Source organism: Vombatus ursinus, unplaced genomic scaffold (genome assembly GCF_900497805.2).
Source record: "Vombatus ursinus unplaced genomic scaffold, bare-nosed wombat genome assembly UNPS02014804.1, whole genome shotgun sequence".
Taxonomy (NCBI): Eukaryota; Metazoa; Chordata; class Mammalia; order Diprotodontia; family Vombatidae; genus Vombatus; species Vombatus ursinus.
This window is the reverse complement of record NW_020954582.1, coordinates 1,131,448-1,145,005: the sequence shown is the minus strand read 5'-3', so window position 1 is coordinate 1,145,005 and position 13,558 is coordinate 1,131,448. Positions and strand designations below refer to the sequence as shown.

The window sequence follows — 13,558 nt, the reverse complement described above, 5'->3', positions numbered from 1 at the left end:
GTTAGAATATAGGGTCATGTGCCAAATAATACCGAGGACAGAGACCCTCGCCAAACAGTAAGGAGCTCCGGAGGAGACGACGGGTCCGGGGAAAGTCTGCTGGGAAACCCCGCGAGTCACATTGCACACAAAACAAGGACAGATGAACAGAGACAAGAAGCGGAAACTCTAAACCCGTGCCCTCTACCGATGGACCGCATTGGCTGTGTAATCGACGGCACATCAGCCCCCAGTCTCCAGCAGGCTACCTGAGGAAGCAGAGATGGAGCTCAAGAGGAGGAAGAGGAGAAGGGCAGAGACAGGAAGACAGTGGACAGCGCAGAGCAAGGCGCAGCCTCGGTGGCTCTCCTCCCACCGGACGTCCGGCCCCCCATGGAAAGCACAGGCACATAAATGACCCGGCTCAACAAGCGTCTTGTCCATAATGCCGATGCAATCCCAGCAGCAGCAGCTCCCATCTAGGATGGGGCGTTCTGCTGGCACCAGCCCATTGAGTACTGGGTCACAGCTGGGATTGCAGCTCAGCCATTCAGGGTCTAAATCACAGTCTCCTGCACTCCTCCAAAATGCCGGCAATGTGAAAGAAGCCACATTCGGGATGGAGATGACCAGCTTGCCACCATCATGGAGACTGTCTCCTGCAAAGTCCAGATGCTCCGGTATGGCTCAAGCATCACCCTAGATGGCATCCTCACTAAGATGGAATGCCCCTTAAAAGAAATGCTAAATGGATGAAGCGTGCCTATTTGTCCGGACCAGGACACCCGCAGCTGGCTGGGCAGTACATGCAGCTAGGCCTCCTGTGTCCAAAGATAAGAACTGGGCCCCAAACTTAGAGGGAGGAAGAGGACAGAACAGACTGCATTTGCAAAGTGGCATGGTGCCTTCCGGGATCCCACACTGCCTCCTGGCACAAAAAGCCAGCTTGTCCCAGGGCTCTGAAGCATGGAAAATCCCAACTGTTAGAGTCTAAATCACCAGTGATCCAAGGAGGGACTGGGTGACTGACGCGTCATAAAACACATCATTAAGGACACACAAGACTGGACAGTAAAGTGGACCAGTCGACTGGTCACACAGTGAGAGCCAGAGATACTATACAACCAGCAGATACAGAATCCTAAAGAACTAGAGCAGGAGTCTCAGAGGATTTACGTCAGAACGTGGACCCACACGAAGGGCTGTGACAGGCCACGACCTGGACTGAGAGAGGGCGCATTCTCATCTGTGGCAGCTCCCCCAAGTAGGCATTTGTGTATCTTTGTGCGTGGGGATGCATGCCTCCCTTTTGATATCACGGATGGCCCTCTGAGAAATCTTAGGAAACCTCAGGACAAAAGCAGCTCAGTCTAATAAATACAGAAACTTTCATATTTAAAAGCAATGTAAAACCCTATATATCACCAACAAAACCCTGCAAGAAGAGACAGTAAGAGATACCCCATTTAAAATAACTGTAGACAGCATAAAATATCTTGGGAATACACCTGCAAAAACAAACCCTGGAGCTCTATGAACAAAATTATAAAAAACTTTTTATACAAATAAAATCAATTTAAATAATTAGAGAAATATTAATTGTTCATGGGTAGGCAGGACTACTATAATAAAAATAACAATTTTACCTAAATCATTCAATGCCGTCCCAATTAAATTACCAAGAAATCATTTGACTGAGTTAGAAAAAATAATAACAAAATTCATTTAGAACAAAAGGTCAAGAATGTCAAAGGAACTAATGAAAAAAAATGTAAAGGAAGGAGGTTTAGTAGTACCAGATTTTAAACTATATTACAAGGCAGTAATTACCAAAATATCAGGTACTAGCTAAGGAATAAAAGGTGGATTGGTTTAACAGAGTAGACATACAACATATAGCAGCAAAGGGCTACAGTAACGTTGTGTTTTACAAGTGTAAAGACTTAAGTTTTGAGGATAAAAATTCATGATTTGATAAGAATTGTTGGGAAAACTGGAAAGCTGTCTGGCAGAAAGTGGGCATATACCATTTACCATCTTACACCATTTACCAAGATAAAAGTCAAATGGATACATGACCCAGATATGAAGGGAGATATTACAAGAAAATTAGAAGAACATGAAGCATATTACTTATCAGACCTAAGGATGGGAGAAGAATTTTTGAATAAACAATAGAGAGTGCTGTGAGGTATAAAACGGATAATTTTGATATCATTACATTTAAAAAGTTTTATATAAATAAAACCAACATAGTCAAGATCAGAAGGCAAGCAGAAAATTGGGGGGAAATTTTTATACACAGCTTCTCAGATAAAGGTCTCAAATCTCAACTATAAAAAGAACTTTGCCAAATCTATATGAACGTAAGTCATTCCCCTATTGATAAATGGTCAAAGGATATGAACAAGCAGTTATCTGATGAAGAAATCAAAACAATTTACAGGCACATAAAAATGCTCTAAATCATTATTGATTAGAGAAATGCAGATTAGAGCAACCTTGAGATATCATTTGATTTGACTTATCAGATTGGTTAAAATGACTGAAAGGAAAAGCGATAGATATTGGAGGGAATGTGGAAAAATTGGGACACTAATTCATTGTTGGCGGAACCCCACCCTGCCCCTGAAGACACCGTGCTTGCCTGCCCCCGGTACCAAGCCCCGGCGAAGGCTCAGGCATCCCTGACAATGAGTTCTCTTCCCATCATGGCTCCGTGCCGCCATCTATATAACCAGGCAGCGACTCTCCATGAGAAATGAGGCTCCCTCAACAAGCTGAGAAGAAAGGGAAGCGAGGTCTTCATGGATAATTCCCCTGCAGAGCCTGCCTCCTTATGATAGGACTGAAAGGTAGAGTCAAGATCCCACTGCTAAACGTCTGTGGTACCAAAAAACAAAGCCTTGCAGCCTTCCCTCCAACCAGGGGGCCATCCTCTCGGGTACAGACAGGTTAGGCCCACACAAGATTCTCTGGAGCTTGCAGCCACAGAGATAACCATCTAATGGCCCTCACTCCAAAGAGATCTGTGCTCCCTCCACCGTGGAGGATGTTTTGTCCAAGCTCCCTCCAGACTAGGTGGGTCTCCATGATGCTGGGCATCGTCCAGGGCCTCTGCCAAGACATTCGGGATAGATTAAAAGAGACTGGCCTGATGATCCACGTAGGGAAACCAAAGACAAAAAATGCCTTGGGTCTGGCTGGTGACACGCAGTGTGCACTCGGTACCCTGGGTCAGCACGGTGGACTTGGCTGTCCTCAAACTGAGAGGAAGACAGCATGACAGGCCCTGGTAGCGGAAGTCATGCACTCCTTTCCAACATTCACTTTCTCCCAGAGATGCTACAGCATTAGGAACACCCGAGGACAATGGAGAGTCACAGTGGGCGGGAGGAGGCTGTGCTGTGTCTCCAGGGGATGACCTAGGCTCTGGAAACGGCCAAAGGGATACCACTGGGCAACATGGAAGATGTGAACAGAGGCTGTCCAGTGCTCGGGTGAAGACAAGGGACAATAAAACGCCAATCCAGGAGAGGAAGATGTACAGCACAGAGGATGGACAGCAAGGACAACTACCTGGGACAAGACGTGCAGTGCACTACCCTGATGGGGGGAGGGGGAGGAAGAGAAGGGAGAGGAGGGAAGGAGGAGAGAAAGGAGGAGGAAGAGGAGGGGGAGGGAGAGGGAGAGAAGCGAGGGAAGAGGAGGGAGAGAAGAGAGGAGGGAAGGAGGAGGGAAAGGAGGAAGAGGGGGGAGGAGGAGGGAGAGAAGAGAGAGGAAGAGGAGGGAGAGAAGGGAGAGGAGGGAAGGAGGAGGGAAAGGAGGGGGAGTAAGAGGAGAAGGAGAGGTCAATCAGAAAAGGTCAGAAGTGCTGGGTGAAGCCCAGGGACTGAGGCTACTTCGCGGGGCTCTGGGAGGTGTAGACACTAACAGCCACACTGGGCATGCTCTTCCCCAACAACAACACCCGATTCTAGGAGAGCACACATCAGTGTCTAGTAAACGCCAGGCACAGAGGGTCCCTTTCCTAAGGCTTTTGTAACAGACTAATATTTTTTAAATCCCTACCTGATCTTACTTCATGAAAATCAATAACCACTACACAATGGTAATCACCTTTTTATTTAAACAGATTAAAGTGAAATGAACCTGTAAATAGATAAACAAATGCAGTCTAACCCATCTGTTGGCCACTCCTCAGCAAAGAAACAAAGAACAGTGTAAATTTTCCAGAAAAAAAGTGTCATCATTCAGTCATAAAATCCATATCTTAATTCTAAATTGAAGCTATTAAGGAAGAGCTGAGTGGTTTGATTTTAAAATTAATGTCTGTGAAGTAATTGTAAAGCTTAATTATACTGAAAATCGTCCACGTCTTCCCCCATCTGGCTCCCTAGGACAGTCCCCAAAACAACGTCTTGAATCACTCCCTCTGCCCGCGGAGTCAATGTTTGGGGACAAAATGCCAAGGTCTGTGGGGGAGACACCAGCTGGAGAATATTTCGCCCCAGTTTACAAACCTCTAACCCAAGCACACAGGCGCTGGAAGCCTGACACTCGGAGGGAGATGGCGGGGTAGTTTTGAACACAATTGTGTCTCTCCTTTAAATGCTGAAAAGGGGAGGGATGGTCAGCTGGGGAAGGGCAGTAAGGGAAGTAAGGGCAGGGCAAAGGTTCTAAGGCCTGAGAAAATGAATCTGAAGGCAAAGCTTCGTGGATGGGGTTCCAAGGGGGGGATTTCATGTCCTGGGCAGAATGCTGGCCTTGGAGTCCAGAAGGCCAAGTTCAAATCCAGCCGCTGATACACGGGACCCCTGGCAAGACTCTTAACCTGCAGAGGAGTGACAGACAGCTTGTGTCCTGCGTGTAATGGGGAATCCCTGCGCTGATGCCATCTCTGCTCCTTCACGGATCCCCACTTTCCTATTCCAAGGGTCCAGCAAGAACAGTCAAACAAAGAACAGCCCAGCGGCCAGGCTTCCAAACAGACCTCTCGGATACAAGTGGAGGGAGGTCTACGTGTATAAACCAGCGCGCCTCAGCCTAACGGTGTGATGGTGACAGGAGAGCGGAGTGAAAACACAGGCGGACAATGGTGACCCTAACAGGGCGGCCCGCTTACATGAACTGGACTATCTTAGTCATCTATCTAAAAAAAAACTTAGCAGGAAGAAGCGTGCCCTTTATTCAAAGACACATTTTTAAATGGGTATGATAGATTTAGAGATATTTTAAAATACTGTGACCCACTGCTAAGATGATCACAGCCCTAATGGAAACAATCAGCTGGGATCTAGGATGCACATACGGGATGACGCTCAGACGATGCTCAGACATGAGGTGCCTCGGGCCTTCCCTGGGCTCACTCACGTCCCAGGCTCTTCTCTGTCCTGCTTCAGCTCTCCCTCCCGGGTGTCCCTCTCTGGACCAATCCTGAAGGGTCCCACCCTGTTGGGGGCCTCGCTGAGGGACACGCGGACTTGCCAGCCCCTCCCTGTCTCATTCCTTCCCGCCCAGTCAGGCAAGAAAATGGAATTTTAAGTGAGACACTCGCCAGTGTTAGGCCATCCAAAGCACGGCAACACGGGGAATCCCTGACATATAAACCGGACCTGATTTACAACCAGATCATCTTCCCAAATTTCAGTCAAAAGTTGCTCTGTGTGTGTGTATTTAATTCTACAGGATTTAATTCTACATTTTAAAAAGAGCACACAGACCTAAAAATTCTAAAAGAAAGCCTTTGCTTCTTTTAACAAGTGGAAACAGGCACTGCTTCTAGCAAAACACCCCACTGAAAAAGTAAAGTTTCTACTTAATGGCAGCATTGGAAAGCCCTGACTCTGATCATTAAAAGCCACAGAAATTCTGAACAACTCTGACACAAAGACTTCTAATTTATCCTGTCGTTCTACAAGTGTCTGCAAATCAGTCAGGTCCAAAGGCCATAACCATAGCAGCCAACAGACCGTTTAAAATTATCAGCACATCAGCGCCAGCACGGCGGCAGCTAAGTACTGTTAAAATGACAGTGTGGGGCCCAAGTCCCAACTCCAACCATGGCGCCTTTTCCGGTGATTACAGCTATGCAGAAAGTACACCAAAGTCACTATAATTGGAAATGGAAAAATTGCCGGCACTACATTCACAGTTATACTTTACATGGACTGATAATGGGGGGAAAGGGAGGGCAAAATTGTTTTCTCTGTTCAGTTCCTCAGAAAAATCACACCCTAACGATCGTCTTTGGGCTATCTTTCCTAGTCATTTAACAAGCATTATGTGCAAGGACTCAAAATGAAAGTTTCTAGAAATTAAGTTTTGTTGTTTAGAAATAAATACAAAAGACAGAATAATTTTGGCCTCCCTCTATTTTATAGACTAAGTGAGAAATCTAGTATTACACATAGTCATAGTTTAATACGGTGCTTTGAATAGAGGCAGACGGGCCCAGAATGCCTTAGCACACTGATTTTGTAAAACCTCACAAAAATGATTATATTTGAAAGACTAAAACAATCTTGTTTATTTCAAAGAGAGAAAAAATAAAGCAAACCTGGTGAATTATCTGAGCCACAGGAAGCTGCGCAGCGTAACTAAGTGGTTCTGCTAGCTCTTCATCCTCATGGCATTTGAGGTGACTGGGGAAAAAATGAAAACATAAAAATAACATAAATGCTCAAACACATTAAATGCTGATATTAAAAATACAAAGTTAAATATAACTTTAAATATCATTTATTATTAAATTCAAATTTAACACAAATGTTCACACTACTCTAAAATTCAGTATTTATCAAACATCTTTGAAAAAATGTTCATAGCGGAGGGTAAAATCTAATTTCTTACATGCCGGTGGACCTTTCTAGCTGCCTCCTTCACCTCCCTCTCACTCTCTATGGCCCCTGGCTCTTCTTCAGTCTCACATGAGTTACATGGTGCAGCTTGTTTGTATTCATCTTGGAGACTACTGGACACCGTGTCTCCCCACCATGTGCAATGCCAGAGGGACACTGACATTAAAGAGACAGGATTTTGTTTCAGAGGAAAGTCTCAGGGACATTAGAGCAAAGACAATTCTGCCTGTCTTTCTCCTCCTGGGCTCGACCATCCAAGAGAGGACAGGAAAAATGAAAAGAGCCCTCTAGCCCATTTGGTGGCTCTCTTGTGATGAATCTAATAGGACGGGCAGGCATGAGTGGGCTTCCATCTACATTTACAGGAAGGAAGAACCAAACGGATGTGACCGGATTGTAGATCCACCTCAGTATCTGCCCATATAATTATGAGGGTGAGGGCAGATCCCACTGGATCTGATATTGGATTTACTACTGGCGCATCTGAGGATTCCTCCATAGCAAACCCACAGGCAAAAACAAAAGCAATCTTCAATGAAGTGATTCTGTGCTATACATTCTATGGTTCTACTGAAATGAATATAAGATCTTGACATAAAATAACAAAGCATGGGGCTTTAGTTATAAGCAGTCTATTTTCCCAAAATAAAGATCATTCTGATCATACTTCACTATATTACCTGACCATACTGAATATTAAGAATGGCCCTCAACAGAGGGTGATCTTTTTTTCTTTTTCAATGAATTTTATACTGATTTGTCCAGCCCCCAAACTATTTTCTGTCCAAGCTCCATGGGAAAAATTAATAATACAACACAACACAGCCCAGTCCTTGAGGTCTGATCTATAGAGAAAAGAGAATATTCAGTCTTAGGAGCATCTCTCTAAGAAGGAATAAAGATATTTTAAAGATCAACAACCCATTAAGAGGCATGAATGAAGAATATTTTCTATCATCAACCAGAACTTAAAACTACTGAATGAAGACACCTTAAAATAAATGCAGAGACATATGCATCACATAAAAGTTAATGAAGAAAAGTAATTAACTTATTAAACACCTACTCTGTGCCAGGCACGGGAGACACAAGCTCCAAGAATGAGCCAGGCCCGACATGGAAGAGCCACTGCATTCTTACCATCCCAACTTCACAATCCAAGTGGTTCTATCTCCTTCTACGGACCACCACACAAATTTCACTCTAAAACTAGTCCTCAATAACATCAAACGCATGCTACCTACACAGCATTTGTGGCCACCAAACCACCTTTGGGTCCAACCAGTTACAGCAAAGTAGCCCATTTCACAGGCTCTCCTCAATGAAGGAGAGTGGAGTCCCTGGAACTTGCCTCTCCATGGGCCCCAAGGTAACAGCAACCTCCTTTCATGGGGCTGTGGGTCCCCTTGACTCACAGTCTTTGACCACTGGGAAGGGAACTGCATCTTCTGTGCAAAGGCTCCTTGAAGTGGATATTAAAAAGTCGAGAGAGTCCATCACAAGCTCGCTAAGATGTTTCAGCCTCATTCACAGCATTTCAGAGGTGAGAGGGAACTCAGAGGTCTCGCCATCACCTCCCCCTGACCAGAGATCGCCTAGGACAAGCCAAGCCGTTCATAAGTATTCATGGCTGCTCGCCACAGGTGAGTGGGGTAATAGAAAGGGCAGTCGGGAGCAACCCCTGAGAGGAGTGGGCTGCCTCAGGACGCGGTGGATTGCCCTTCACTGGAAAGCTTCAAGGAGACCTGCGTGACCGTGTATTTTTCAGGTATGTAGTGGAGGGAACAGATGCCAACAGCCTCACCCACCTCAGAATTCTGTGATTCAAAGGCCTGGACATTGGGCAACTTCCATGAAGAGGTGGGCACAAGGGAGAACTGTGAGACCGACTCTGGCAGAGCCAGCCAAGAAGCCGTGCCGAAGCCCATCTCATCAAAGTCCTCTTTTTTAGAAGAGGCAAATGACAAACAAGGCAGGTAGCAAAAGGCATTGCCAAAAAAGAATGAATGGAGGGGCGCCACAGGAATCCCTCTACAGGCCCAGAGGGAGAGCTATCTGCACGGCGCCATCACAGCCCCTTCTACTCAGGCCTGCATCAGCTGAAGAGCGCCCCACAATCGACCCGGGGGACACCTGAAGTGAAACAGACCTACACATCAGGCAGCATCAGAGTCTGAATGCTATAACTGATTCTACTCCCATAATGAACGGAGGCTGGGGGCAATGAGAGCTGGGTTCAAACCCGGCCTCAGACACTGATCAGCTCTGGGCATTTCTGCCTCAGTTTCCTCAACTGTAAAATGGAGATAATACTAGCAAGATGCTTAGCACCGTGCCTTGCACACAGCCAATGTTCAATGAATGCCTGCTTCCTTCCTGCCTTCCCTAAACAATCCTAAGGGCCATAATTAAAACTGTCTCACTAATGATCCAATGCCTCCAGGATCCCCCAAATAGAGGGGCTCCCAGTGTGGCTCTTATCCATCCCTTCCCATAACTCTCTGGCTTCAGGCCTACCCAACATACTCTGGGCCTTTTTCTAAAAACATCTCCTGACTTGACATTGATGCACTTGTCATCTCTTGCTCTTAGCTCCATGACAGGCCCCATTTCTTTAATACCATCTCTTCAACCACTGTTGGGTAGAGTTCTTAGCCCAACTCTCTTCTAAAAGCTATTCTGTTCTTTGTTACTATCATTTCCCAACAGTCCCTGACTCCAGGCCCTCCTTTTAGAACAAACACCATTAAACAAACCAATAACAGCCTCCTTCACAAAGTTCTTCCATACTGGTTGGCACCAAAACCCCTGGTCCTGCTTTCATACTGATTGAGCTGGGCATCACTTCTATGCAATGAAAGCTCCTCCAGGGCAGGGACCACCCTCCTTTGGCACTTGGCTCTCTAGGTGGCCGAGAGACCCTTCCTCACTAACACTTGTTTGCCACTGACTCTGCCCAGACCTCCACAAGGTGAGGAGATGGAGTCACCAGAGGTGGGGGTCAGTGGCAGCCCTCCAAACGCGGGACAGACGCAGGACCAGAATTCTGGGGTGTTCGTGGTCTGTGTCTTGGTTGTCCTCTGTGTGCAGACGTTACCCAAGAGCACATGTGTTTTCATTTGGTCTTCCTGGCTCTCGTTCTTGATACGGGCACCATTGAGGGTTGGGGAAACATTATAGTAAAGTCATGGCGACAAGGCACTGGGCCTGAAACCAGGACAGGCAGAAAAACAGACTCAACAGCACAGTCAAATAAAACAAGGAGCATCGATCCCAAAGAGAAAACCACTCTGCAGCCTCAGCAGTGACACTCACTTCTCTCTGACATCGCTTAATTAGGTCTCTTTGGTGAAGGGGGACCAGGGAGAGAACCTGTTCTCCAAGAATGGCTCTTGAAAGGAATGCCTCCAGGAATTAAGAAAAGAGGAGACGAAGACCAGTGCAGAGACCACCCGGAGACATGAAATCAATGCCTACAAAGGGTTGATTGTGTGCCACAAAGGTGCTCAGATGTAACGGTCGCACGGCCCTGAAAGGGATTCCCAGAAGACCCAGAGGGACGTGTCCCCTTCCCTTCCCTTGGCCCTGCTGTGGACCGTGGACTGGTCGAGGCATGGAAGGGAACATGCAGAGTTTGGAACGATAGACGGTCATTGTCAGATGGGCTGTGAACTTGATATCAAGGAAACCATCCTCAATTTGAGAGATGGTGGGCTCTCCCTTGTTGGAAGCAGATTTCCAAGTAGAGGCTGAGCAAGCACTCACTGGGTATGTTCCTGGTGTAGGGATTTCCTTCAGCTCGGGGGCATCCTGGGTGCCTGGGGATGCTCCCGCCAAGTCTAAGATTCTGTGATTCTGTTAGGTGATTGCACGAGCAGCTTGTAGAACTTGTTTGTCAGCACATCTGTCTTGGACAAACCAATGGAAGCGTCATCTACACCACGATCAGTAAAACAAATCAACCCCTGCCCTCCTGGAGTTCACATTCCAAGGGGAGGAAACCATGGAAGAGATCTTGGCTGTGAGCCCGATGAGCCCAATAGAGGATCCCTGCTCCATAGGGGCCAGAGAGTTCCCTGCTCCTCTCTCACCCTCATTCTGCTCTTCCATGAATGAAGACAGCTGGACTGGCCAGCCTCGAAGGTCCCTCTCAACTCTACGTCTAAGATGCCATGATCCCATGTGGTTCCCTCATGCCCCTTCACAGGTGATTAGGGCCTTGAACCTCACCTTCTTCTCTCCCATCAAAACCTGCCTCCTAATAATCCTTCCTTCTCAGGTATCAAGGCCTTTAGCCAGGATTCTCCACCCTGAGGCCTCCAATGTCCTAGACACTTCTCTATGGAGGATTTATGGTAAAAACATGGACAAGAGTTACACAGATAAACTGGCGTGGAGATTTTTGCCCACACTAATGAAATCATGGATCAAAGTATCAAAGTAATTTATAAAACTGCAAACTGATTTAATAATATAGGCTGAGGGTAGAAGAAGAGAGAGTAATGATTTACAATCAACTCCACTTTACCCTGAAGTCCTTGGGAGCAGGAGAAGGGCAAAACAGAGAAAGGATAACTGAAGGGCTAAAAAAAAATCTCCTACCACCACCTTTTCTAAGAGCATTTTAAACAATCAGTCCAGATGACTTGAGATCGATTTCCTTTCTCTTCTCTTCCTCCTCTCTGGTGATGGTGAAAAACACTGAGGCAGCGAGGATGGCAGTCCGAAGAGCAGGGCTCACATCTCCAGCCCCCCCTTCCTGCCTGTATTCACCCTCAAGCAAACACTTCACTTCCCCGGGGGGGGGGGGGGGGGGGGGCGATTTGTAGGAGTTTCCTCAGCTGTAAAAATGAGGGTTTAGACTCAATAGTTTCAAACGCCCTGCCCAGAACTGGGTAGAGGATCCTACCATCCTAGGAAGGAAAAGTGAACAATGAAGAACCAAATCAATCTTCTAAGTCCTAAGTCTTTTTGCTGTGGGTTTGTTGATGACGCACATGGAGTCAAACAGGGAAACCCAGGCTTTGGACTCTGACTGCAACAACATCAAAGATGGCACTTGTGTGTGTCCCATTGAATGGAGGCTTACAACTGGAGCTCAGAGGCCTTTGGTGACTTCTTCCGCTCAAGCTCTCCTTGGACTGTGGGCTCTAAATGTGCCCCACTCCATGCCAAGTGTCAATTGCGATGACATACACATACACACTGAGGACAGACATACAAAGGAAAGAGAATACCTGTTCTCAAGAAGCCTAGGTTCTAGGAGGAAGACATAACACGGAAGAGGGATGGCAGCCAGAGAAGGCTGCTTGGGACCTGGTATGGAGCCACAGGGGACTGACCAGAAATGCCCTGTTCAGAAGCAATGGTGGTCATCAATCAATTGCTAGTCAGAATATGAGGCTTAGAAGGTGGAGGGAAGAACAAGGCAGGTAAACAAACAGCAGCAGGGAAGTGGGTCTGGGGCCAGCTAGAGGGGACAAACCAGCCCCAGGGTGGTGGTTCAGCAGCTAAAGGAAACCATGACCTGCTCTCAGGAGGTCTGGTGATCCGGAGAAAGAGCTGTGGCAGGACAGAATGGAGGGCTGGCTGAGATGGGGAGCCTGGCCTAGGTCTGGGGCCAGCTAGCTAGAGTAAGTGAGATCTCTTTACACTGGCTGACATCAATTAGGGCAGGCCAGTCCCAAGGCAGCTGCGGGAAAGCTGAGCGAATTAAGTCACCCAGGGCCTGGGCAAGCACACAGAAAAGTAAATTCAGTGAATACACAAAGGTATCAAAGTCATTTCCAGACAGACAGAGCAATAACAATTGGTGAGATCAGGAAAGGCCAAATGTGTGAGCCAGGAATCCCTCGGAAGTGATGCAACTGTCCTCCACCAGCTCCCGAGCTACACGCTGTCCACGCACCAGTCGTCAGCCAGTGACTCCTCAGTACTTCTGCTCCCGTGATCTATGGCACCAAGAGGTCTCTCCCCGATTGCTCTTCTCTGCTCTTCTCCCCTCTAGGAGCCCCAATTATAGCTTCAAACTTCAAACTCTCCTCCCTCCGGAAAGGAAGTGCCTTCTCAGGATGTTAATTCAGCGTCCACCTGCATTTTGTGTATTCGTCTTTCTAGTCACCCTTCCAGACCGCTTTTCTTCGGCTGTTTTACAAATTCAAGGTTGCTATGGAAACGGAAGTCCTCTTCTTTCGGTAAGGCAGGTTTTTTTGAAAACCTGCACAATGTTAGTGCTGGTTTGGGTGGATTTTTGGTCTAGGCTTTTCCGGGGTCTATCTTTCTTATTAATGCCCTGGACAGAACTTAGTTTTTTGACAACACTGGTAACCCCTGCTTTTCAACACCTGGCATTTTGATGCTCTCTTCATTTAATGCTATCCATCAACACACCAAGCTCCCGGCGCGGTGCCTGTTGTAAAAACAGGCCACAATATCAGAAATAACTCAGAGGCCTCATTCCGGGATGAAGTGAGTCCTGGGGTTCTTGAAGACCACAAGCACTGCCCTGCAAGTTCCAGGAAGTCCTGCCACGACAGGAAGGGTTGGACAAATCCAAGGACTGGCGGAGATTGGAGGGGCATCCCCAGAGCCTGGCTGACGGTGCTGGATTGTTTCAGCAGCATCAGCACCAAGACTGCTGACTATGACGTCTGGGGCTTTCTGATCAGTTGACACGGAAAAGCCAAATGGTGAAGTCGAACCCTTGAAGCACCGATGTT

The 13,558-nt window shown here is 47.0% G+C and overlaps 1 protein-coding gene across 1 annotated transcript in view; it reads right to left on the bottom strand.

Annotated features, from left to right (window-relative positions):
* PIGK (phosphatidylinositol glycan anchor biosynthesis class K) overlaps positions 1–13,558 on the bottom strand; it is a 90,433-nt gene that overhangs the window by 21,138 nt on the left and 55,737 nt on the right. Inside the window, exon 13 of the mRNA XM_027874032.1 lies at positions 6,539–6,623. Coding sequence (XP_027729833.1) covers positions 6,539–6,623 — 85 coding nt within the window. The remainder of the gene's footprint in view (positions 1–6,538; positions 6,624–13,558) is intronic.